The sequence below is a fragment of the Fukomys damarensis genome, unplaced genomic scaffold (assembly GCF_012274545.1).
Source record: "Fukomys damarensis isolate Sample0158 unplaced genomic scaffold, DMR_v1.0_HiC HiC_scaffold_16, whole genome shotgun sequence".
NCBI lineage: Eukaryota > Metazoa > Chordata > Mammalia > Rodentia > Bathyergidae > Fukomys > Fukomys damarensis.
In genome coordinates, this window is record NW_022900928.1 from 12,428,816 (window position 1) to 12,453,823 (window position 25,008).

The 25,008-nt window shown below is 50.6% G+C and overlaps 2 protein-coding genes across 12 annotated transcripts in view; one reads left to right on the top strand and one right to left on the bottom strand.

Annotated features, from left to right (window-relative positions):
• Nucleotides 1-16,580, top strand: part of Sergef (secretion regulating guanine nucleotide exchange factor) — a 236,139-nt gene extending 219,559 nt beyond the window's left edge. For 8 of the 11 annotated variants that reach the window (XM_033764092.1, XM_033764088.1, XM_033764096.1 and 5 more), the window contains one exon: nucleotides 12,010-16,580. In XM_033764092.1, the coding sequence (XP_033619983.1) occupies nucleotides 12,010-12,305 (296 nt within the window). In that variant the 3' untranslated portion in view covers nucleotides 12,306-16,580. The remainder of the gene's footprint in view (nucleotides 1-12,009) is intronic. The other 3 variants (XM_033764098.1, XM_033764099.1, XM_033764095.1) reach the window with 2 other exon arrangements.
• A 125-nt stretch (nucleotides 16,581-16,705) lies between these two features.
• The window catches only part of Kcnc1 (potassium voltage-gated channel subfamily C member 1), a 39,064-nt gene continuing 30,761 nt past the window's right edge, over nucleotides 16,706-25,008 (bottom strand). The window contains exons 3-4 of the mRNA XM_033764087.1: nucleotides 20,043-20,231; nucleotides 16,706-18,088 (exon numbers count right to left, since the gene is read on the bottom strand). Coding sequence (XP_033619978.1) covers nucleotides 18,024-18,088; nucleotides 20,043-20,231 — 254 coding nt within the window. The 3' untranslated portion in view covers nucleotides 16,706-18,023. The remainder of the gene's footprint in view (nucleotides 18,089-20,042; nucleotides 20,232-25,008) is intronic.

A 25,008-nucleotide genomic window follows, 5' to 3' on the forward strand; every position in this document is an offset into this window, starting at 1 on the left:
AAAGCAGTGTGAAGGGATGGAAAAAGATGGAACTGGGTGATCAGGGATGGCTCTCTGAGACAGGGACATTTGAATGAAGACCTAAATGAGGGGAAGGAGGGAGAGCCATGTGCTCATCTGGGGAGAAGAGTTCTAGGCTGAGGGCACAGCCAGGGCAAAGGCTACAGCTGGAAGAGGACTGGCCAGGGAGGGGGAGAGCCAGGAGAGCAGTGTGGCCAGAGGAGAGCGGCTGAGTGGATTGGTAGCATTGGGCATCATGAGGTAGCCAGACCAGACTGTAGGACAGCACAGACTAAGGTCAGGACTGTAGATGCTCTCCTGAACTACCACGCAGCTGACTGACTTCCAGTCTGGAGACACGTTTGCCTGGCCTTGGCCTTAGAGCTCCAGCCCCCTGGTCTGCAAGAGAATGTGTCCCTTAGGACTGAACCGACAGGAGGTTGAGCAGCCTCAACGAGGACACATACACTCATGTGAGCAAGGCCTGCGGTGACTCACCAGGCTTCCCTACCTTCGCTTCTGTGTTTCTCTTCCCAGGGCCAGAGCTTAAGGGTCTCCCATTTCTGGATGGCCTCCCATTCCCCAGGTGTTGGATATCCTCAAGAGTTTCTGGCATCAGGGTCTGTAGCATTTCTCTTACAAACGCAGCATCTTTTGGGAGTGTGCCTTCTCCATGAACCTCTGTCCCAGGAATCCTAGCTGCTTGCCAGTGATACAAGTGTATAAAAATGGTAATTTTGCTTTCAAACTCTATTTGGTTGGCTTTTTTTTTTTTTTCCTGAAGTAGGGACAAAGAAAATTTATAGTTTTTAACCCATAAGGTATGCATATATCCTGTCATGCACTTCTTTCAAGAAAAATAAAAAAACAGAAACTGTGATTTGGAGTGATAAAGGCACCAAATTAGATCCTCATGGGACCATAAGTATGGTGCTACCCCTTGAGCTGTCACTGCCCACCTGGTAGCTCCTGCCATTTGTCATTCAGTTTCCCAGTTTCCAGGTTTATAATCTCTTGGGCTCAGCAGAGGTTTCTATTTGGGGAATATACTTATGCATTCCTGTCTAATAGGCACTTCCATCTTAAAATGTAAGACAGAACTCCTGATTCTCTCCCCAAGCCCATGCCTCTCCAGGCCTTCCCAACTTCATAAATAGAACTGCTGTCCAATCATTGTTTGGAGAATCAGTCTTGATTCCCTTCGCTCACTCACTTATTATGCACAGTGCATCACAGGCCCTGAGCTCGACCTCACAGCACTGTAGCCAGCCCACTCTGAGCCCCTGTGCTGTCCTGCCTGGTCTTCAGCAGTGCTGTAGCCTAAGGCAGTCCTTCAGTTTTGCCCTTGTCATCCAGCTTTTGGAGACAGCAGCCTTTTCACTTGTAGGTTACAGTATCATTTCCTGCCTAAAACTCTCCAGGAGCTTCTCAGCATATGCAGATTCCTAACTCTTCACCAAGCCCCCAAAACCCTGCCACCCCTTCACCCTCCAGCCTCCTCCCAACACCCTGGGCACCAGACACCGACATCAGCCTCCTCACTGTATCTGCAGCAGGCAAAACTTCCTACTTCTGGCCTTCGTGTTAGCCGTATGTATCCCTGCCTGCTGAGCGCTTCCTCCAAGGGTCTGTGTGGCTGGCTCCTTCTTGTCTTTCAGGTTGTGGCACAGAGACCACCATACCGGAGAGGACTCCCTGACTTCCTGTTACTGTTTATATCTAGAGGTCCCCCCAAGAGCCTCATGCAGTCATAGGTGGGGCTTTGGGAAGTGATTGGATTAGGGGGGCTTAGAGCTGACTTGCTTTTAGGAGGTGGGGTCTGTCGGGATAGGTGGGTCACTGGAGGCGCAGCCTCTATGGCTCTGTCTCCACCCCCAGCACCTCCCTTGTCTCTGCTTCCTATCTGCCAGGTCCTGAGCAGCTGACTGGACTGAAACATGAACCAAAATAAATCTCTTCTCCTTTAAGTTACAGGAATCAGGTACTTTGTCCCAGAGATGAAGTGACTAAGATGCTGAATCATATCATTGTGTAGTTTTCTATGTGACTTGTTACTGGATGCATTCTATTGATTTTCATGTCTACTTGCTTGTTGTGTCCCTTACTAGAATATAAGCCTCTTGAGGACAGGGACCCTGTGTCTTATTCACTGCTGTATTCCCATGCTTGAATATTTTAGGCACTCTATAATTATTTGTCCAGTTGTTTATCAACTCTGCCAAATAAAACGATAATAGGAAAAACTCCGAGGATTTTTAAAGGCAGTTAAACTATTAGGTGTGATCTGGGTTATCTGATATGCTTGGGACAAGAAGTATTTAGACTTCAGACTTTTTTGGATTTGGGAATATTTGCATATAAATAGTCATCTCATGGACAGGACCTAAGTCTAACAAAATTAACTTATGTGAATTTTACATGCATATCCTGAAGGTAATTGTATAGAATATTTTCAATGTGCCTGAATTTTAGCTGTGACCCATCTCATGAGGTCTGGTGTGGGATTTTTGCACTTGCGGCTTCGTGTTATTACTCAAAGCTTTGAATTTTAGAGTATTTTAGGTATCAGATTTTCAGAGTAGGGATGCTCAGCCTTCGCTGTAACAATGCATACGTACATATCATTACCCGTGGGTCAAAGCCCACAGAATGCCCCCACCACGGTGACTCGTTAGTGTCGGAGTGTGGATGGGAACAAACGGACCACTCCAGCCCTGGAACAGTGAGAGTGAGGGGGCTGTGAACAGAGACGGGAAGGGAGCTGTTTGGGCTTCCTGCGTTCCTTCCTTCCTTCCTTTTTCTGTGAACCTGAAAGTTTCCTAAAATGAAAAAAAAGAAAAAGAATCTAAACATTTAAAGGAAAAAATATATATTAATGTGAATATGCTAGATAATAAATATACTATAACTGTTATTGACATGAAGTTCAACAACATTTTACTCTGCGTGGCCTGTCTGGCTCACCTTTGCGGGGCACTCATTGCCCTGCACTGTCACTGTGCTCAGCCCTCGGTCCACATCGAGCACCTGTGCTTCCTGGGGGCCCAGAGAGTGTGCACTGAGTGGATTGAACTGAGTTGCACAAGCACCAAGCACATAGCAGCTCCTCAGTGAGTATTTGTGCAGGGGCCAAAAGCCTCAGGGAAATCCCATCTCGGGTTCCCTCCCTGCTTGTGAACTCCAGTGCCCTCATCTGGGTGTGGATTCTTCTCACCCCTCCCCACGGTTGCTCTGATTCCCAGCCTGCTCTCCTGCACACTGATGAGCTCCAGACAGGTTAAGGGAGAACAGTGTAGGGAGACCTTGGCAGTGGCCAGGCTCTAGGATTGGCAGCCATCAGCGTCTGCATCCATGCCCCTGCTCCCTGCTGGTGTCACCCCAAGATCACTGTTTGTTAATAAGATGATACTAAGTAGAGACAACTTGACAGTGCCATCCAGGTCCGAAACACCAGTATGGAGGCCAGACAAGGGAAACCTAGCAGAGCTGGTGGTGCGGAAGCAGTTTGGGGGTGTTCTGTGGGCTGCAGATCCCACAGAGGAGGCAGTCCTGCCTTCCACAGCAGCTGATTGGCAGTGGCGGGGCCTCAGGTGTGCATCTGGATGGGCTCATCGGGAGCCTGCGCCTGTTCTGGGTACCATACTTCTGGAAGGACAGAAGCAACATGGAGCTGGCCAAGAGAGGGGCTCGGGCGGACAGTAAGGCCAGGCTGTGCCACCAGGTCTAGAGAGGGAGGCTGTGTCACCACAATAAAGAAATCTCAGAGGGCAGGGGAGCTGCAGGGCTTACAATCTGCAGGCCCACGGGGCGAGTCCTTTGGCAGCACCAGTCCCCACACCAAACCTAGTCCACAACCTCACGCATGCTCCATTTTGCACTCTGCTGGCTTCTGGGCCTCTCCAGGCCTTCTGTTTTCACCGTAGCATGTCACGAGAACACCTTCCTCTCAAGCTGCTGTGTGAACATAGGTAGGTCATATGGAAGCCCAGAGAATCACACATAATCTCAGAAGAATTAACCCTTAGAGGGTTAATTTCCTTTTCTGTCCCTTCTCCCAGGGCAGCCAATGCACCCAGAAAACCAGCATTCAGAAAGACATTCTGTAGGGAAGATTTCAGTTGTGTATAAAACAGGCCAACACGTTTCCATGTTTCCACCTCGTAAGTTCTAAATCCGTCATCTCCAGCTCCCTAGACCTAAGAATAGTCGCCCAGCGGAGCCAGCGTGCCACAGCACGCTCTCCTGCAGGTGACTGAGGAAATGCATCCTGGGCACCTGCTCTCAGCTCAGGGAGCGCTGACCTCTGCTTCTCCTGCTTGGCTGTTTGGGATCCTCGTCCAGACTCAGCGTTTTGGGGCTACCCCAGCTGCCAGATGAGATGCTGCTGTGATACAGAAGGGGTAATAGGGAGCAGAGACCTCTGGTACTTTGGCGTTGCCCTGCCATGAGCCTTGCTTTCCTCTTGGGCACAGAGATTGTCACTGAACACTGGACAGACTCTGGAGCAGGCCCCAGCCTTGTAGCATCAAACCCATCAACTGGGCAGATTTTCCGTTCATCTCCTGAACCGAGGCCACTGCTCTGTGGCTGCAAGGAGCCAACCTAAGGAACATTCTTCCCTCTGCTTGTCCACCTCCACCTCCTGCACTCTGTCTCTCTTGCACACCACTATGCTGTCCCACACCACCGTGCCAACTCTCCAAGACTGGGACAACTTTGATTTATTTCATCCTTGTCTCTGAGGACACCCAGAGTTCTACCCAGGTTACCGGTCATTGCATAGTTCTTCCTGATAGTGATCAGAGGCTTCTTCTCCCTACCTCCACAGGTTCTCTTGGCCCTCACTAGCCATTCATTGATTTATTCATTCACTCACACAACATTTATTGAGCACTGATGTGTGTCACACAGCACTTCAGGTGCTGGAATATAGACATGGTTCCCACTCTCAAGGACTTTGTGTTTCTTCAGGAGAGATAGGTAAATCAGGCAAGGCATTCCAGGTAGCAGGAACAGCAAGTGCAAAGATCCTGAGGTGAATACTGTTTGAGGAAATGTAAGGGAGTCAGTATCACGGTGGTGGTGGAACACAATAGGACAGGTTGTAGGAGGAGAAGCTGAACAGAAGAGTTCTGAACAGAGCAGTGCTGTGTCTAACTTAGGTTTTAACAGGATCATTCAAGCTGCATATAGGTGACCACAGAAGTGGAGAGGCAGCAGAGAGAGCAGTTGTAAAGCTCTTTCAAGGCTACCAGTGAAAGACGAGTGATGGGACTGGTGAGAAGTGGCCAGATCCTGCTGTGTTCTGAACATTATCTCCCTAAATCCCTCCTTTCCCAGGCCCACATCTTTCCTTACCTGGTGGACAGCTACATCCTCCTCAATGGGCTCCTTGCCTCCCTTTCTACCCTGTCATCCTTTCTCAGGGCTTCCTTGGGATTTGGTTTGCAGGGGACCTCGACCTGTGCCTTCCCACGACAGTCCATGCCATGATCCCCGTCATCTCCAGGCAGTTACTGGTACAGGAATGGCTTCTTCCTGCTACCATTTCCTGTTGGCCCTGGGAAGTGATGGATCGGCTAGTTACAAAGGGGCCAACGCTGGCAGTGCCTCTTGCCCAGCCAGGCCTGGTGGGGCCATCGACCTCAGAGCCATTTCCTCTGGGAGCTGCTCCTCTCCTGGGTCACTGTGATCAGGGATGACATCTTACTCTGGAGGTGGGTCTGGCCGCAGAGAAGGGGGTGAAGCCAGGCCCGGGAGTAAGGTTAACGTCACCGATCTCAGTGCAATGTGTGCACTTCCCTGCTGTTCTCCACCCAGGTACAACCTGACCTAGGACCTCCCAGGCAGCACTTCCTGTTCCCACCACCTATGACACCAAGTCTAGGCCTGTGCTGGTCTGTCCCTCTGGGCCTCATCCCCTCTTTCCCTGGCTTGCTGCCTGCTCCTTAGATTCACCCAGGCCCTTCCCATGGTCCTGCTCTTGCTCACATTGAGTCATGTGGGTGCCTTGTCTGGCCTAGGCTCTGTGCTGAACACAGACCCGGAGAAGGGGAAGATTTCAGCTGTGGCTCTAGGGCCCCAGGCCGCTGGAAAAGACAGCCATGAGAAAAGACAGTTACGGGAACCGATGGCAGGTGCACCATGGAGGTTACTGTAGCACTGTTTGTCATCACACAAGATTGGGGGTCCCCAAAGCATCCATTAACAGGAATGTTTTAGGAAAGCAGGGCTTGACCCTACTATTAAATAACACACAGAAACTGCATATACCACATTCTCGGGGACATCTCCCACAGGGTTTAGAGCTAGTGAAGGAGTCTGAGGTTTGGGAGCCCTTGGACCTGGCCCCAACTAGGCCAGATGTGTGACCTCAGACCTCCGTGAGCCAACCTACCTCATCTGTAAAGTGGGAATGATAGCTTCTCAGAGGGTTGCTGTGGGAATTAAGATGACATTGGCATAAAGCTAGGAAGCACCATCCCAAGGTAGCAGCCGTCATCCTCACGGTCATGGATGATGGCTGGAATTCCTACTTTCATGGCCACACTCCCAGGGACAGCGTGGAAGGAGAAAGAAGTGGCAAAAGGCATGCACCATTTCTCTTGTAAGGCAGGATCCTGTGTGCTGTTACAGAACATCTCAGTTTGAACCTCACTGACCACACCCAGCTGCAGGAGAGATGGGAAATGTCTGTTCTGTGGCTCAGGGGGCGGTCAGGAGGTTCTGCCCACATGTCAGGTGTTTGTCCCTCCAGGCAAGGCCCTCCAGCCAAGATGCTGCCCGCTCCTAAGCCCTGGGATACAGCTCCAGCACCAGAAGGCCCTGAGGGCCCAGGTTGCCAGGAAACTCAGCCAGGTGGCCCAAGGCCTGGACAGATTTGGGCTTTGTGTCCAGTGCCAAGGACCTTGCCAGTGCTGAGGCCCCACTGCCTGCAGGACTCTGAGCTGACATATATGTGGTGACCATGAGCTCCATCACTTGTCACAACTACCCCGAGCCCCATGGGCACAGGGCCTTTACTCCAGGGGCTGGGGAGCCCCTTGGTAACCGTGGGGCTCTGCAGCCACTATGCCCTTGAGTCGGCAAAGCCGAACTCTGTCAACCAGGTGAGATTTCAGTATCCTACAGGTCCTGGAGGGGCCAGGCACACTGTGGAGAGACCTATGTGAAGCTGGGATCATCCTCCCACCCAACTGCTTGGAAAACTGGATGTCCCCAATTCCAGCTGGCTTGCAGAGAGGCTCACTGCAGCCACCCTCCTTCCTCTGCCTCCTGCCTGAGAACAGCTCACACGATGGCCTCTTGCCGAGCCAGAGCACTTTCTATCTTTACCACGCCTGATGCAGTGGCCCTGAGTTCTGCTTGTGCCAGTGACACCCATTCAGAAATATTGGAGGAGGGCATGACTTACATGCCCTGCTGTGGTCTTCCTGCTAAGGGGACAGCCAGTCCCTTGCTTCTTGACTTTAGCTGCCCGGTCATTGTCCGTGTGTTTGGGACCCCACACTTCTTGTCATTCCACCCTGGGCCTCCCGTTGAGGCTGCCTCTCCCTCCCCACTGTGCCTTTGGCCCCGAGTGTGGCTCCCTTGCTCTTCCCTCCCCTTAGTGGTCTGCTTCCCATGGGGGTGTGAGCTGTCACCAGGTGTCGGGCACTGGGCTTCAGCATTGATCCCCTTGGAAAAGGCGAGGTCATTGAGACCTCATTGCATTTATGTCACTACTGTGTGAGTGAGGGAGACCCAGGACAGCCCAGCTTAGTCCACAGGGGTCAGCAAACCATGATCAACTCTGTCCTGTGGCCTGTTTCTGAATAGTGCTGCGAGCTATCAATCATTTTTAAAGGGCTATAAAAAAAGAGAATATGTGACAGAGACCTCATGTGGCCTTCAAACCTAAAATATTTCCTACCTGCCCTAGAATGAGTGTGGCAAAGCCTGGTGTCTCACATGCAGACATGTGTGCACATTCTGGAGCCACACTACCCGGGCTCTAGAACCATCTTTAAACTGTAGCTATCTATCAAGTGTGGTTGCCTTCCAGGGTTGTTGACATTAAAGCATATAAAGCACATAATCCTGAGAGAGCTCGCTTTGGCAGTATTAGGGAAGAGATGTCTGGGCCTTTGCCAGGCTTGTCCACCCAGCGGGCATGAAGGTCCCGATGGGTAGCCTGGCCTCATGCATGGCTTCCTTAGAGCGGTTCCCTCTGGCAGGAGGAGAGGGACCTGCCAGCTGCCTGTTATGCAGCATCCTGCTGGGAGGTCAGCTCTGCCTTCCTCCCACTCCCATCCCTGCTGTCAGTCAGCTGTGCCACTCACCAGGGCTGGGCACAAAGCCCATACCAGGTGTCAAACTGGGCCTGACGGTACCAAGGCTTCTGTACTCTCCCTACCCCTGGCCCAAGCACCTGCCTGGCTGTGGGAGTTGGAGCCTGGGGCTCAGCCTGTCTGTGCATTTCCTTGTTCTCGGGCCAAGCACGCAGACATCTGTGTTTCCCCAAACCAAGCTTTGGCCAAGGAAAAGGAATGGGCAGGGTAATCTTGACCCAGCCAGCCTCCCTCTCCTCAAAGTATGGTCTGCAAAACAAAATTTTGTTAGGTAATTGGTTAACTGTAAAGATTTAAAAATTCAAATCATTGAAAAATCAAAAAATATTTTCTGGTCTGCATAGAGATGAAGTGTCAACTCTTAAAAGCAATGGGAGAAAACAAAAGATCAATCAATGCATAAAATCATAAATGTATGTGTATATATATATATATATATATATATATCAGAAGATCTAAAACAAAGTTTTAACTTAAACTGAGAAACAATGCCAAATATGGCAGAGAAATAATTAATAGCCTTAAAATTAAAAAAAGTTTAAAACAAAGCTCTTAATAGGCAACAGTAGTAAATATTCATGTAGTACTTTGTGTCAGGCACTGTTTTTTGTATTTTATACATATTTACTCATTTAACCCCCCGCCCCGGAAACAACACAGTGAGAAAGATAGTGATATCCCCATTTAATAGATGAAGAAACTGAGGCACAGAGAGCTCATAATGTTCACAGGGACATAGCTAATAAGTGTTAATATTGGTATTTGAACCTAATGCCATCTGGCTCTTGGGTCTGAGCACTTAAAGTCTTTCACGCTAACCAGGAAAAAGTATATGAAGCACACAATACACACAAAAGAGGAAATACGAATACTGAGTAACATAAAAATTATCTTTCCATTTCAGTGCTAAGGTACAAATTAAAACAGTGAGATATAATTTTTGCCTTCAAATTAGAAAAGACTTTTAAATATAATAATACTGGCAATGCAGGACAAGATTGCTGAAGTTGAATTCCGGTGGCTTTTCTCTTCTTTGTGGTACTAGGGATTGAACTCAAGACCTTGTGCTTGTGAAGCAGGCGACAGAACCACTGAACTAAATCACAGGCCCCCAGGTGGCTTTTCTGAAAAGCATTTTGGCAGTACTCAGAACAGTACGTCTATACCCTTTGACCAAGAATTCCCATTCTAAGAATCTAATTGGAGAAAATTAGAGCAACAAAGATTCATACATAAAGATGTTCATAGCAATGCTATACAAAATAATGAAAAATTAGAAATAACCTAAGTATCTGATAATAGGAGACAGGTTAAGTAAATTGTTTAATTTTCATAATGGGCAATTAGGCAGCCATTATAAATACATTTGTATAACAAAAGACATGATAAATAAAGTGAAGAGACACACCACAGGCTTCTGGGAGAAGACACTTGCTATGCACATAACAAGGGGGAGAATTGTATAGACAGAACGGCACACAAAGAAAACTTACAAATCAATAAGAAAAAGGCAAATAACCCAAACATAAGATGAGCAGAGAATGTAAATAGGCAATCCACAGAAGACATGACCAATAAACATAAAACAATGCTCCATCTAACTGCTAGGGAAAGGCAAACTGATTAAACGTACTTACCAGAATGGCCAGTGTCTAAAGGCAGATAGATAACAGAGAAACAAATTCGCATCCCATCCATTGCAGATGGGAATATAAATTTTGGAGAGCTGTTTGGCCATACTGAGTAAAATTAACCATGTGATTTCCCCTGCACAAAGGCAACATTTTCTCCTGTTCATTGCAGTATTTTTCATAATAGCAACCATATTAGTATTGTACAAGATTATTATATATGAGAACATGGCGTTGTAACATTGCATTGTACAGTAGCATTAAAGTACTGTCTGTCTCAAGGGAATGAGATTTTATGTAATGAAGTTCAAAACAGTTAAAGTGAATGAGTTAAACCTGAAACCTCAGCTAAGCTTCTAAGACGATGAGTATAAAGAGCAAGTCACACAAAAGGTATAAATTTGAATGATGCTATTTTCTTAAATCTTTAAAACAAACTAATGGTATTACATAGTATTTAAGGACGTACATGTAGTGGTTCCTTCTGGAAAGGAGAGATGGAGGGACAAGGATGGGAGGTGGGGCTTACATTTTATGGCTTTTCTCAGAGGAGGATTTGAAGCAAATATAGAAAAATATCAGTGTTCTTAATTTAGGTGAGGATATGTGTCTTTCTTTTAAATTACATTCGGTGCCTTTCTGCATATTGAGCTATTTTAAAATTTCAAGCGAATTATTTTTAATTTACATTTTTAATAATTTGCAATTCCATAGAGAAATGTTTGAATTATGATGTTAGTGGATAAAAGCAAGACAAAATATATTCAGATATTTACACATTGTACAAGTTAAAGGTTTGAAAGAGATATATAAGATATTCATGGTAGTGGGCAGTAGTCTGCTTTTCTTTACACTCATCCTCTTTTCCATTTTTTCTTTTTCTTGGCATGAAGATGTATTATTTTTATATCCAGAAGGAACTGTCAAAGCAATCAGAGGAACATGTGAAGGAGCTTAGCCCCTACGAGAGGGTCCCAGACCTAGGAAGAGGGTGTGATGGAGCGGAAGCTTCCTGGGCTGTCGTGACCTGGGCTTGAATGTTGGCTTGGCCGTTTTCTGCCTGTGTGGCTCTGAGTTGGTTCACTCCTTTATCTGTCCAACAATAAGGTGCTCTTTTTGTTGAGTACCAGGCACTGTGCTGGTGACACGGAATGAACAACAAAACATTCATGTTTCTTCCCTCACCACAGAGCATAGCCTGCTGAGGAGGGGAGGATAAACAGTCACCACACAGATCATACATCACTACACAGTGTGTGATCTTCATGAGGAAAACAACAGGAGCCCGGCAGGAATGGGTGGTCAGGGTCCCCAACCTCTGAGCAATGTTTAGTCTGCAGTAAAGAGTGAGGTCAGAAACCCCTAAAATTTCAGACTTTTAGAGAAAGGAAGGCCTCCTGGGGCATACTTGAGGAACTGAAAGAAGCCAGGGTTTGGGGAACACAATGAGAGAGAGGAGATGGAGGAGACTTGTATAAGGTGAGACCAACAAGATAAGAGCCAAATTGTAGGCCAGGGAAATGCTTCCGTGGGTGCCATGGAAAGTCGCTGAAGGGTTGGTTGTACACCAGGAGGCAGTGTGAAGTTAGGTTTGCAATTGTCAGAGATCCCTCTTAGGATCAGAGTGGATGGTGAGCAGCTTCATTAGTTAGCTGGCTGCTGCTGCGGCCCAAGTAAGAGAAAACGGTGGTGTGGGTCAGGGTGGCGGCAGTCAGATGGACAGACAGAAAAGCTTTTAGGTCTTCCAGGAGACAGGGTTCTCAGGCCATGGTGATGGGTTACATGTGGAGCTGACCACGAGTGAAGGGCTGAGGAGGAAAGCCAGGTTTGGAGCATGGACAGTTATGGGGCGCTGGAAACAGAACATAATAGAACAGCAGCAGACACAGGGACAGGAAGGGACAGTTAGCCTGCCTCCAAGTACTCCTGAGCTGTGGTTTCTTCTTGTGTGAACTGGGGTCCATGATGAACCTGAACCTTCGGGTGAGTGTTTTTCCACCCTGTTACCCACCCACACCCACTCGACAGTGTCTCCCTCTCCTTCACAGGTGGGGCGTGTTATTCCTGGGGCTGGAACGAGCATGGCATGTGCGGGGATGGCACGGAAGCCAATGTCTGGGCCCCGAAGCCTGTGCAAGTCCTGCAGTCGGCGCCAGGACTCCTCGTGGGCTGTGGGGCCGGCCACTCCCTAGCCGTCTGTCAGCTGCCAGCACAACCTGATCCTGGCAAGGATCTCAACGTCGCACACCCTCCCTCAAATGCCACTGAGGACATCAACTCTGAAGAAGCATTGGACAAAGAGAAATTGGAAGGAAAGACAAATTTCAACCCAAACCTAACCTGAGAAATCCAAAAGTGAGGGACTGTGCTACAGAAGCTTTAATAAAGTAGTTTTCTCTTGAGTCTTGCTGTATTGGGCTGTGAGGTTGGCCTGAGCCAACAAACCAGAGCCATGGACAACTGCTTGCCCTGTATCTAGGTTCAAGGAGACATCCTTTCTATTCAGCAGGTGAGAACCATGGGTTAGGTCCGTACCAAAGAACATGGAAAACTAAAACTACAGCAGGAAGGCTCCAGCCTTCCCAGACTGGTGAGACAGAAAACCCAGCTCTAGCCCCATGGTTGTTTCATTTCAGCAGCCTTTGGTTTGCAAAATAGAGGGTTTAGCATCCCCAAGCCTATCCTGAGGTTTGTTCCCAGGACCCAGAGCAAGCAGCTTGCCTGTTCAGGGCTATTGAGCTACTCTGCCTGGAAACTTGAAAAGGACAGAAGGGAGGCAGGAAGACCCTTGGTGACTAGGCCCACAAGAGAAGGCTCTGGAGGTGAGGTGTGAGGGAGTGAAATGAATAAGTGGAGGAAAACAAGACTTCTAGGAAGAGATCCCTGGATCAGACAAAGGAGTTTAGAGCCAGTCAAGCTCTTCAGAAGACTTAAGTCTTCATCTAAGCCATACAGGATGCTGGAGCCAGCCTGTGTAACCACAGAGGCCAGGCAGTACAGTTTCTGAGTTTGGGTCTGTGATAGCTAGGCGCCAGTGGCTTTAAGAAGTTCCAGAATCCACAGACGTCCAAGCTGAGAGACCTCTCATCTATATCTAGTCTAGAGACTTTCCTGCATTCTTCAGAGCCCTGGAGTCTACTGAGGATCAGTAGCCTTTCTGTGGACTGTGGAGAAAGGAGGATAAGTAGACAAAGGACTGGATTGCCCAACTCCACTTTATTCAAGCAGCTTCAGTTATATCCATATTTTATATATTGGGCTTATCAAATGGACAAGGAGGTCCTTGAGAAAGTTTTGAGGATTACTGATCCTTTTCATTGTTCATGTGAAGGGGCTATTTCAAGGGCATATAACTCATTTTTGGTCCAGGGCCATGACTAAAAGTGACCCAGCATGGCCCCTAAGCTAGATGATGGTGGGGTAAGAGTAACCCTGGTGCTAGAAGGGGATTCAGCTTAAGAGAATCTGGAAAAGGACAATTCTGAGTTCCCCAGGTCTGAACCTAGAGAACATTCACAACCATAGGCAGTCCTTGAACACCAGTGCATGGAGTCCCACTCCCAGTACTGCATCCTAGAAATATGGTGGCCATAACCAGCAAAGACCTCAGTTCCCCACCTCCAAGAACCAACAGGAGCCAGTGCAACCTCTGTAATGAGAGCTAGTCTTGCCAAAGTGACCAGGCCCATTGAGATAGAACACTTGGATAGCCCAGAGATGATTCATCTTGGAGCAAGCCCAAGGTTACTGACTTCCACCCACTCTCCTGTGTTCTGCACCCAACAGGCCAGAAAGCAATCCTAATGCGATAGTATGGGAGGTATGGGAGGCCAGCACAATCTCTCCCACAAGATTGCAGTGCAGAGCTCCCTCCTACCTCTTCCAGCGCCTGCTGGAAGAACCCAAAATTCCCAATTTCTCTGATGCTGAATCCTAATTCTTCTTCCAAGACCACCTATAGGCATCAGAAAGAAGGACTCCTTTCCATCCTGAAACAGGATCAGGTGGTGCATCAGCCCTAAGCCCTTTGATCTAGAACCTCCTTCTCTTGGAACTGAATCAGATCCTTCTTGAATCAGCAGAACACAGATGGTCCACACGTGGAAGAATGAATGTCTCTGGGCAGTAGGAGACCCCATAGGCCACTCCATCACCTCCGGGTCTTCTATCCCACCCTCTTGACAGAAGCATCAGCAGAAAGGCTTCCCCAGCTCACCTCACTAGCTGGCTCTGATGAGTGTCTGGAGGTGCTTGCCGCATGATGAGTGAGGAGTATTGACAAGTGTCTCCTAGGGTATTGGGTCATTCCTAGTTGTTGTAAATATCCAAGCCCCCATTCCTAATAGACCATGATCTCTTTGAGACACAGGACCAAGGTCTCTGACAATTCTAGAATTCTTCACCAAGGATTACTCCTGGTACAAAAGTGACCAATAAAAGTAAATGAATGAATTCATCTGTATACCTATAGGGTCACCATGAAGTGGACAGGTTAAATCAGTGGCCTCTGTGACACTCTCATCCTTAGCCCGCTTCTGTTTTATCCCACTTACCAATGTTTGAGAGCTATGCTATGGATATCATAGCCATTTCACAGTCAGTGGCACTGTCATCCACCTGGTTAGCTAAAGGACTATAGGAGCTAACTTGATAAATTTTTTTATGATCAACTAAGTAAATTAACCTTCATATTTCTCTTGCATGAGAAGGGAGAGTGGGAAGAGAGGAACAGCTTTCAATGTGTGCTCGTAGGCCTGTGGCTTGGCTCTTGGGGTGATTGTTAAAGGACCAGCATGTCCTGGATGTTACTGAGATGTTTCCATCTCGCCTACCACACTTACTCTCCCCTTGCTGACACAGGTACCCCATCTGCCCTTCACACTCCCTACCTTTGGCCCAGTGAGTCGAGGGCCTTCTGAACTAGCTTAGATGAGATGGTGCATAGGAATCCAGGCCCGTGGCCCAGGCCAAACTCTTCTCATCATGTCGAAGGCATCCTCCACTTATGAGTGAAGCGACTTGGTGATCAAGTGAAATAGGGTTAGCAATTGAAGTTAGTGGAGAAGTGGAGAGGGTGTTGGAGGGAAAGTGTTCTAGGTCCAGAGCACAAGGGAGATGGGCATGAGGAGAGCAGAGGTTAGAGAGGCATCCTTGCAAGCCAGCTGAGGGACCTTACATTCCATTCTTAGGGTGAAGGGGCATTTAAGCAGAAGAAAGAGATGGGCCAGCTGTGTGGGGTGGGAGGGAAGTTGACGCAGGATGTCAAGTGTCCCCTTTTGTCATACCCATGGTACCTCATGAAAGTGGGAACGAAGCCAAGTCCAGAGGGAACTGGGACTTAGGACCAGCCACTCTAGTATTCCTGTCAGTCCTGCCAGGAAACCCTCAACTGCTGTGAGACAGCTTAACCTGAGCTCTGGAGTCTAAGACTACCTGAGTTAAAGTCTTCACTTCATCATTCCTTGGCTATGTGGCTTTGGGCCAGTTACAGTATTTTACGTCACTGAACCTGTTTTCTTTCCTCTAACATGGGGCTACTGAATTGTTGTGAGGTATCATTAGATACCCCCCACTTAGTAGAAGCTCACTGTATGTTAATTCCCTTTGCCCATTAACTCCCATGTCCCTGAAAACCAGATGCCAGATGGCTTTGTGTTGTTCACCAGAGGCTCTTCTTTGCCAGTACATCCCTGGGTAGCATAAACATTGCCATCCCTGCAGCAGCCAAGGCTGCTTAGCTTGCATATCCTTAGACTCAGGAATGGTTGTTACAGCCTGGAAGCCGTATAATCCTGGGCAGAAGCTCCACCAACTCTAATCCCTTGGTCCTTGGACTTCACAGGACAGGAAGTTAAGGCAGATTCTTAGAGGGAATGAAAAACTGGTAGATGAAGATTCAGCACCCACATTAAGCCTCCCACCCACCCATAGGATCATTGACTCAGGCCATGCTGGGAGGTATGAGGGAACTGAAATCAGAAGGAAATTGATGCCCGCTTGCTTTTGACACCCTGGGCAGATCACTCTCCTTCCTGGCCTCATTTCCTCATCTATCAAATGGTGAGGTTGATTACCCCGACCTTCAGGTATTCTTTCTGCCTGAATATTCCTGAAACTTCTGATGGATAAGAAAAGGGTTGGCTCATCCACTCTACCCCTTCACCAAAACCAAGTGAACAACTTGAGCAAATCAAATCCCTAGGACAGGACTGTAGTAAGATGCCTCCAGGCTGAGAGAGATATTTGGTGAGGTGGTCTTCCAGGCTGGACCTGCAAGAGTACAGCTGGCTGGGGGACTCAGAACTAGCAGGTAGACCTCTGCCTCTGGCTCCATCAGATTCACCAGTGGCCCTAGCAGGGAGGTGACCATGGTCTGCACAGGGGACTAGATGCTCTGACATAGCTGGCCAGATTCAGAGATGCATCAATATGGCCTGGTGCACAGAGAAATGTCCACTTCAAGTGGGCCCCAGAGAATATGCTGGTGTCATATCGGGTCTTTCGACACCCTGTGCCTTCTGAGAGCTGCCTCCATCCCCTAGTCCAACAGGACATGCGATCAAGGGGTCATCGTGCCCAACAAGCCTGGAGCGGCCAGCTTCCTCCTTAGGGCCTGGCTGTCCCCCATCCGGTTGGCAGGAGCAAGAGCCATAGCTAGGGCTTACCTCAGCCCCGCCACAGCAAACCAGAAGCCTGGAAGAGAATGGCGACACTGCCTGGAGGCAATAAAAACCCAAATCCGTGCTTCATCTCAAAAGTCAGCTTTTTTATTTCTGGGGCCAGGGCCCAGGGAGGAGAGACTGCCGAGCTAAAGCATCGTTGCTCTCTTTCCAGGAAATGTTGTGAGGTGCAGTGAAAGCTCGAGATGTTGCATTTTTTTCAACCCAAGCATGTGTTTTTCAAAAATATCATCCTTCTCCCCCCACCCCAACTAATTTTAGAATCAGACCAAAGCCAAGCTACTGTCCTCTGTTTCTGTTGGGAAAATACTATATTTATTCGAGATGCAGAAGCGTGTCTCTGCAAACCTCCGATTGCTTCAGGAAAACAAATCTGCTTTAGACTATACAGAACCGTGATACAAAATTTATTTCATGCTCGAATCGCTTTGCATAACATTGGGCATGCAGTTTTTAGCTCTGAAATACTAAATTGCATACAGTGCCAGGTTGTGCCTTGGTAGAAGAGGAGGGAGCCCCTCCTGTGGTCCTGAACCTTTGGTGCTCTACATCCTGGTTTAGAATAACACTTAGAAAATCCATGTGGTACTGATTATTTCCTATGAACAATTTGTATGAAAGTCAGTCACACTGGATCTACACACCGGTAAGATGAGAGGATCAACCTAGACTAGCCGCTGTCAGGTCTTGGGGAGACGTCTCCTGGGTCACAAGCATGCCAGACAGAGAAGGAGGCGGCAGCGCGAGTTTCCACAATTCTATTCGAAGCAAAGTTCTCAGTTTCCGTGTGAGAGGTGAACTATGAAGGTGAGGTCAATATGACCGATGACTGACCGACTGCCCTTTTTGGAACCTTTGCTTTCCATCTTGTGTGCAGAGAAGCGTTCCGTTCTCCAACCCGTCTCTCCTCCCCGGCCCTCCCACCACCACTCCCGGAAATGTACAGGTTTCTACCGAACGCTGTTACAGTTGGGCTCCACCAATGTGTGTAAAAGTAAAGATCTCTGAAAGAAAATATGGGACTTTTGCCGTTTCTTTTCATTATCGTTGTTTAGGGTAATTATACAGTTGCAGGGGGTTGGTGGGTTTAGTTTGCTGGGTTTTCTGTTTAACTTCATGCAAGTCATGCTAAGGATCCCCTCCACCCACCTTCCCAAATAAAATAAACTTTTTAAAAAACGAAAGGAAGAAAAAGAAATCCTCTACGGTCAGTTACCATTTGGCCGTAGGAAAAGCTACGTCCGTCCTAGTACAATGCCTGTGCCTCTCGGACTCGTCCGGCAAACCTGCATGGCGTGAATTACTCTGTCCGAGGGTGAGGAGGGGCTGCAGGTCCACCCAGATGCTTAATAGCCACCAGTGTCCTCGGCCAAGCCGCCTGGTCAAGTCACTCTCACAGCCTCTGTCGGCATATACTTAGCAATGACAGGGCTTTCTTTGCAAAGATCTGTATGTAAAGAATACAATTAACACTTGAGCTTCTCTTCTTTGCTTTCCCGTCCCGCTTGGTACTTAGTTTTTAAGGATGGAGGAGGAAAGACAGAACAGCCGCATGCAGAGGCAGGCAGGTTCTTCTCCAGCTGGCTTGTTTCCCATGCAGCGAGCCAGCCTAGCAGCCTCTTTCTGTTCCTTCTAGGGGAACGGGTGGTGTCCCTACTTCTCCTACTCTCTACATGGTCTCCAATACCTGCTGGTCTTGTGGCTCAGAATCACGCCTAGAAAAGCAAGTCCTCAGCAGCTGTTGGGACTCGGGAGAGGTGGAGCTGTGTGGACAGAGGTGGGACCCTGTGCCCTCACACCTTCCAAAGACTGAGCTCCTGAGCCAGGATAGGATGGGACAATGGGTATCACCTGTAGACAGCGGTTGCTGCTGGGCTCTGGCCATTACAGGGAGATGGGCTGCCTTTGTCCCACATTCCCTGGGCTTCCGGAAGCACAGTATAGAGAGTCCTGTCTGCTCTTCTAGGCCACACCAACTGACACAACATTCAAGGGAAGGAGAAAGGCAGCCATCAGACCTAACTGGGCAGGGTGCAGCCCCTAAGAAAGATCTCCCTGCCTCTCTCCAGGATGGCCCCTGCTCCTGGGCCTTCTAGCGTCTCCACAGGGGAAAACACCAATGGCAGATGGGACCAGCAGGCCCATCCATGGGTGGTGCCAAGGATGGCGGCCCTCCCCAAGGCTGGCAGCCCTCTGCCATGCAGCACCATGCGGGGAGTGGTACGCTCCAAGGGACCTCCAGACAGAGCAAGGAAGCAGGGGCCAGCCAAGCTCCAGTGGGCACAACTCAGCACTAGTGACCCAAAGGACTTTTCCTCATCTCAGTATAGGCTGCCTTTCCTCTTCTAGGTTTGCCTTTGATTTTGAAATCTGTTTTCTTCTTGCATCTGGTTTAACTGTTTCAAATACTGGAGCAGTTGACAATGGCCACAGGCTACACCAGCTGTTGCTCTAAAAAATTCAAGTATTTATCTGACCCGGCCTGTGCCCTCTGCCAGCAAGCATCTATGTGCCCTTGGGAGGTGCTCCAGACATGCACGAGCTGCCCAGCCAGTCCACTGCACCGAGAAAGACTCGGGCCACCTTCTAGGCCTGGAGCCTTTTACCACGGCACTCTGGATGCCCCCAAGCCTCTCCCCAGCCCATGCTCAAGCTCTACTAGAAGCCTGTTTCCAGCAGGGTCAGCCTGAAGTTCTGACTACTGTACAAGACCTCCCACAGAGGCCACGGGTGGGCTCAGCCCTCACCAACCACAAGGGGGCGCTCACCACACTGGGGCAGTGGCCAGTGAACACTGGGGATCTAAGATGTAGCACACATTCTCTTGTCCACCTTGGCAAGTTCTCTATCTGCCACTAGCCTGGCACATACCTAACCTCTGTGAGGACAATGGCTTTGTCCCCAAATCCTGAAGCCTCCCCTCCCACTGGTCTGTGGACTCTCTTTAAAGGGTGCCTCTTCCATAATATGGATCTTGGATTGCTAAACTCACAGGTCTTGACCAAGTTATGCCCACCCACCTCTCTGCCCTCTTCAGCCAGGGGAGAGAAGAGATCATGTTGCCTCCTGGACCTGCCCTGCCCCTGTGGGAGCAGCCTGCAAAGAGGCTCCTCCTGTTTCCCTTAGTACCCCTTGCTTTGGGATCATGGCCCATAGTCTGTGAGCCTGGGCCAGGCCTCTTTCTACCACCTCAGCTTGATACCAGCCCACAGCTGCCTGAGCCTCAGTTCTGTTCTGCCAGCCTCACACTTCACCTCCAGGGGCTAACCCTGCGGGAATCCCTCCATCCTTGCCCACCTTCATGTGCCTGCCTGCCCCTCAGCGTCCCGCCCCCGCCGCCCTGCCCACCCATCTGCAGGAGCGGCCCAGCGATGCGCAGTGCTCCAGCTTCCTCTACATACCCTTTCTCATTCCTCCACCAGGTGGGCACGCGTACTCCCCGGTTGATAAGAGGAAGCAGGGTCCGTATCTCTCGCGGGTGCCCGAGCGTGTAAAGGGCAGGCCCTCATCAGGAGTGAGGGCCTGGTCTATGTGGGGGCAGTCTTCGTTCGCCAGCGCGGCCTTCGCCACCTCCCCATTCAGTTTGGAATCTTCAAACATATAAGCAGAAGCTATTGAGATACTGAAAACTGTTTAGTGAGGGGGGGGGAGGCCAGAGGTGGGGCTTTGGCAAAGGGCAGCCCATCCTGCGGATTCCAAAGCGGGCGGGCCACAGAGGAGGGTGCAAGGCCTGGGGAACCTCGGCTCATTCCAGCAGCCTCCTGGCTACCCACAGTGCAGGGAGGGAGGGACTCCTGGGTTTGCTCAAAGTTTGCAAAAAGATGAGTTGGTGATGGGCCTAGCATGCGCACTGGGGGCTGGGCCCGAAGCCCAAGGTGGGGCTGATGAGACAGGATGGTGTGGATGGCAGTCATGGGGAAAGGGTCAGACACAGAGCTCAGGGAGAGACAGACAGACACGTAGAAATGCTCCAGTCTGGAGAGGGCCTTTCAGACCCCTCTGCAGCTGACCAGAGCCTGGCTGCCTCCTGTCAACATCCAGGAAGTCACTCGTACTTTCCCAGCCACATCCACACCCCATTCAATCCACTGCACTGCACCCCCATTTGGATCCCAACTGATCACTTGATTCATGCGGTTGTCACCCCCCCACGCCCCAAGTCATGGCTCAGCCTCCCCCCCCGTCAACCCAGATGGACTCATCTGGTCCTCGTGGTGTCTCATTCTCCATGCAGACTAGGCTTGTCACATCTGCTCAGTCCCCTCAGGGACCCAACCTTGTCACTCTAGCTCTGTCCCCCACATAATCTAGGCCTGCTCATACCCTCTGCTTTGTCCCAGACTGACTGATTCCCTACCCCCTGCACTGAAAGGCCCTGGTCACACATTTCAACTCTGTCCTGTAGGGACCCAGTCTGACTGGGCTGCCCTATTCCCCATGCACACTAGCCCTGGTCACACTCTTCACTCTGCCCCCAGCACAGACAAGTTTGACCCTTTCATCTGTTCGGTCCCCATGCAGACCCATGACAGCACTCAGTACATCGGCTCCCACACATGCCAAGTCAGTGTCTTCCCCAGTGGGCCTGGTCAGCTTGCACAGCCACACAGGGATGTAGGCATGAGGCTGTGGCGGTGGGACATGGACGTGGGAGGGGCTCCCATTCCAGTCTCCTCTGTCAGTGTCCCCAGCAAAGCAGAGCAAATGAATGTGTAGAAGACAACAGCGGTTAATGGACCGGGGTGGGGGAAAATTCGAGTCTTGGCCTCTGCAGTAGCCTGAGAAGGAACCTGGGAGGAGGTCTGGGGCCATCTTTGGTGGGGGCAGTGTGACCAGAGCAAGGAGCCCAGGTGGGCTGGCAGGGGTGGCTCTGACTGGCTTTGCCCCCACCCATCACTCTTGGGGACTAGCCCCATGTGCTCTGTCCTCAAAGCAGAAGCCTCCTGGCTAGGGTGGAGCCAACTCAAACATTGCACCTAGGATGAGCCTCAAGGGCAGGCCCACTTGTGAAAGAAGGAAACCAACATGGGCCACCACTGCCTAAGACTCAAGAGGGGAAGCTGGAGACAATTTCCGCCTGATTTGACCCTCCTGTGATCCTCCTCACATCAGTAACTGCAAGAAGGAGTGAGCCTTCGCCACGTGCACACCCTCGGCGTGCACGTGGATGGGATTGACACCTGTGTACATATTGTGTCACTACAAAGAGGCAGTCAGTCAAAAGAGAAATGGACCAATCAGGTTTATTCATAAAGCAATCCAAAAAATCCCATCATGATTTTGGAACTTAAAAAAAAGTCTCTCGTACAAGATGGCAAAGCATTTCATGTACAGTGCGTTTCTTGACAAACCCCAGGGGCTTCACTCCCCAATTGCTCTGAACCAGAAAGGGCCAGTTACCAAGGAAACGCTGACACCATGTGACTGGGCTGGGGGCTGCCTATGCGAGGGGCGGGTCTGCCAGCACACGGGTGCTCACAGTGGGCTGGAGAGGCTTCCTTCCTACGGGTCTCTGGGCTGGGAACGGCATGGCCGTGAAGGGGATGAGGGTATGGAAGTTGGGATCCCCAGTACCCCGAATGAGTTTTCCTCCAGGGGAAAACAGCAGGCCTTCCAGGAGTGTCTGGTCTGGGAGGGGAGGGAGGACTTGCTATCTGTCTTGGTCATCAGCTGTCAGTGGAAGGTCCATAGCCTGCAGTGCTTGTCGAGGGGAGGGGTCAAAGGTGGCTGCCCCTCTCTGCCTCTGCCTTCACAGGTGTGCAGCCTGAGACCCCTCCTCTGGCTCTGTCCCCAGCCCCTCACCCGGGGCTCTCAGAACTTTAAAGAGCCCAAAGTTGGGCTGATTTTCCCTGAAGGTGCAGGGGCAAGGAGCAGTTTATCGGGGTGCCTGGCATGGGGGTTCCCAGAACACTCCTGGGCCTGCTTCTCCCAGCCCTGACCTCTGATGAGGGGACTATGACAGACTGTTAGTTTATCTGCAACTGGGGTGCTCTCAGAAACTGGGCTACTCACCCCAAACACACTCCAGTGGGAAAAACCAAGGAGGGGCCAGCTGTCTAACCTGGGGAGCTGGTGAAAAGACACAGGTGCAAGCTTCGCAAGACCTCCAACCCCACACCCCTCCCTGCCCCAGTCCCAGCTTCTGGGTGAGATGGCAGCCAGGAGCCTCGGTTCCCACCTGCTTTCCCCAGACCCCACTAAACCCACAGGCCTGTGATGATGGAATGAAAACATGGGCAGCGTCTCAGATGGTCTCCAGGCTTTGAAATGGGCTGAGATGAGCGTCCACAAAAGGGTCATTTTTTTTAAAACTTTGGAGCAAGGAGAACCTGAGTGCCTGGGCCCTTAGCCAGCAGGCTGGCCTTTCTGCCCCGTCTTCCAGCACGGCTGAGGTACTTACTGTTCACACCAGTGGTGGGTGCCAGGGGGCGCATGCAGGGCTAGGGTAGGATGGGGGCTGCTGGATATATCCTTGGGGTTACCCCCCCCCGGGTCTGCCCATCTGGGGACTCAGGAAAAAACGTCCCAGGCTAAATGGGAACAGTCTGTGAGACATAATCACGAGAACCAGCACAAGTCATGCAACAAAACGAGGAGAGAGAGAGACATGATTAGTGGAGAGAGAGAGAGAGAGAGAATGTGAACAACATGGAAAAGAACACCACACCTGGCTCTCAGAATCAGCTCATTTATCCACTGCACCCCTCAGCCCACCAGGGACAATGAGGACCCCACTTGGGGTCCAAGCTGCCAACCCTACCTGGCTGCTGGATCCTGCCTGCTCAACACCGCTCCCATCCTGTCACCCACCCTGCCCCATGGACTAGCACCACTCCCTGGGCAGCCACCACAGCCCAGCAGGGGACAGGTGCAGGGCAGAGATGCAGCCTGTAGACTCTGCTGTTCTAGGAGAAACCCACCCCCACAACAGAGTGACCCAGGGGTGCAATGGTGACACCAGGGGCCCAGAAGGGCTTCTCTGAGACCTTGCTGGGTGCAGAAAAGAAGCCTGGCCATCACACTTCCCTCATGCCACACCTCCTGCTCACCTAGATGTGACCCTGCATCACAAAGCACTGACCCAATCAGAGGAGCAGATATGGACAGGACGCACGTGAGTGGACATGGCAGGACAGTAGGAGTGCTCTGGGCCATCCAGGGCCTCTGGCTGTGCCCCTTATGGGAAGAGGGTGCAGCTTCTCCTGGGTGGCCACCCCAGGTAGACACTGGATGTACCCTCCTGTCCTCTCCCTCTGGGGCCTAACCATCCAGGTGAGAACCAGACCCTTGACAGCCCCAGGACAAGACCCTCAAACATGGACACCATGCCAACCACATTCCAGAGGAGCAGACTGGGTCATCTGTGGGACAGACACACAGACTGAGGTTACAGGAATGACTAAGAGGGGGAGGGGGAGGGAAGGAGCTGCTAGCAGCCTGGGAGGCCTGGGGTTGCGGGTGGGGAGCCCTCAGGGTCCAGCAGGCTGGGCATGGGTTTAGAAGTGGAATTGGAGAATCCTGCAGGCTTTGTTCTCTACAAACCACAATGCCTTCCTGGCCTCTGTCTTTTCCCTTATTGTTACAAACTGCTTCCCAACCCCATACCCATCTAGTGCATAGGTATAAGTAGACAAGGAGGCCGTGGACGGAAGGCCAGTGCGGAGGTGGGAAGGACACCCCTTCTTGGTGACAGATCATCCGGTCTCGTATACAACTTGTGGAGAGAGGAGGGATCTGGTGAGGGACGAGGCGCAGAGCGGGACTGGGGTGTCTGGGCAGAGCCCAGAGGGTGGGCTGAACACCAGGACAGCACCCACACCACTACGGGAAGTGAGCACTTGGGAGGGGATGGGAACAGGCGTGGAGGCTGAGGGGCAGGGCAAGAAGGAGGGTAGGTATCCACCCTCCAGAGGACAAACTTAGGCAGCCGGTGCCTCCTTGGCCATAAAACTGTTCAAAGCAGAGCTCTCTGGGTCCCTGAAACCTGGAGCCAGATGAGGTAGCTGCCAGGGATGGGGCCACTGAGGCCAAGGAGGGCTTGGGAGCCCAGAAGACCTAGTTGTCCCTGGGCCTGGCTGGTGTGTACATCTGAACACACGAAACTACTCTCGCGTGCGCGTGCGTGTGTGTGTGTGTGTGTGTGTGTGTGTGTGTGTGCACCCTCAGCACATGGGTAATACTGTCACTGCCTAGACATTCAGTGAATGGGCCTCCTTGTTGGGCTGGCCCGAGGGCCCCATCCTTGGGACTCCAATCCTGAAGGACACAATGATCCGGAGGAGGCACCAGGAAGGCCTGTGGTGCCACGGTGATGCCCCTCAGTGCATGCTTCTGCAGAGCTTTCCCCAGAGTCCCTGGAACTGTCCT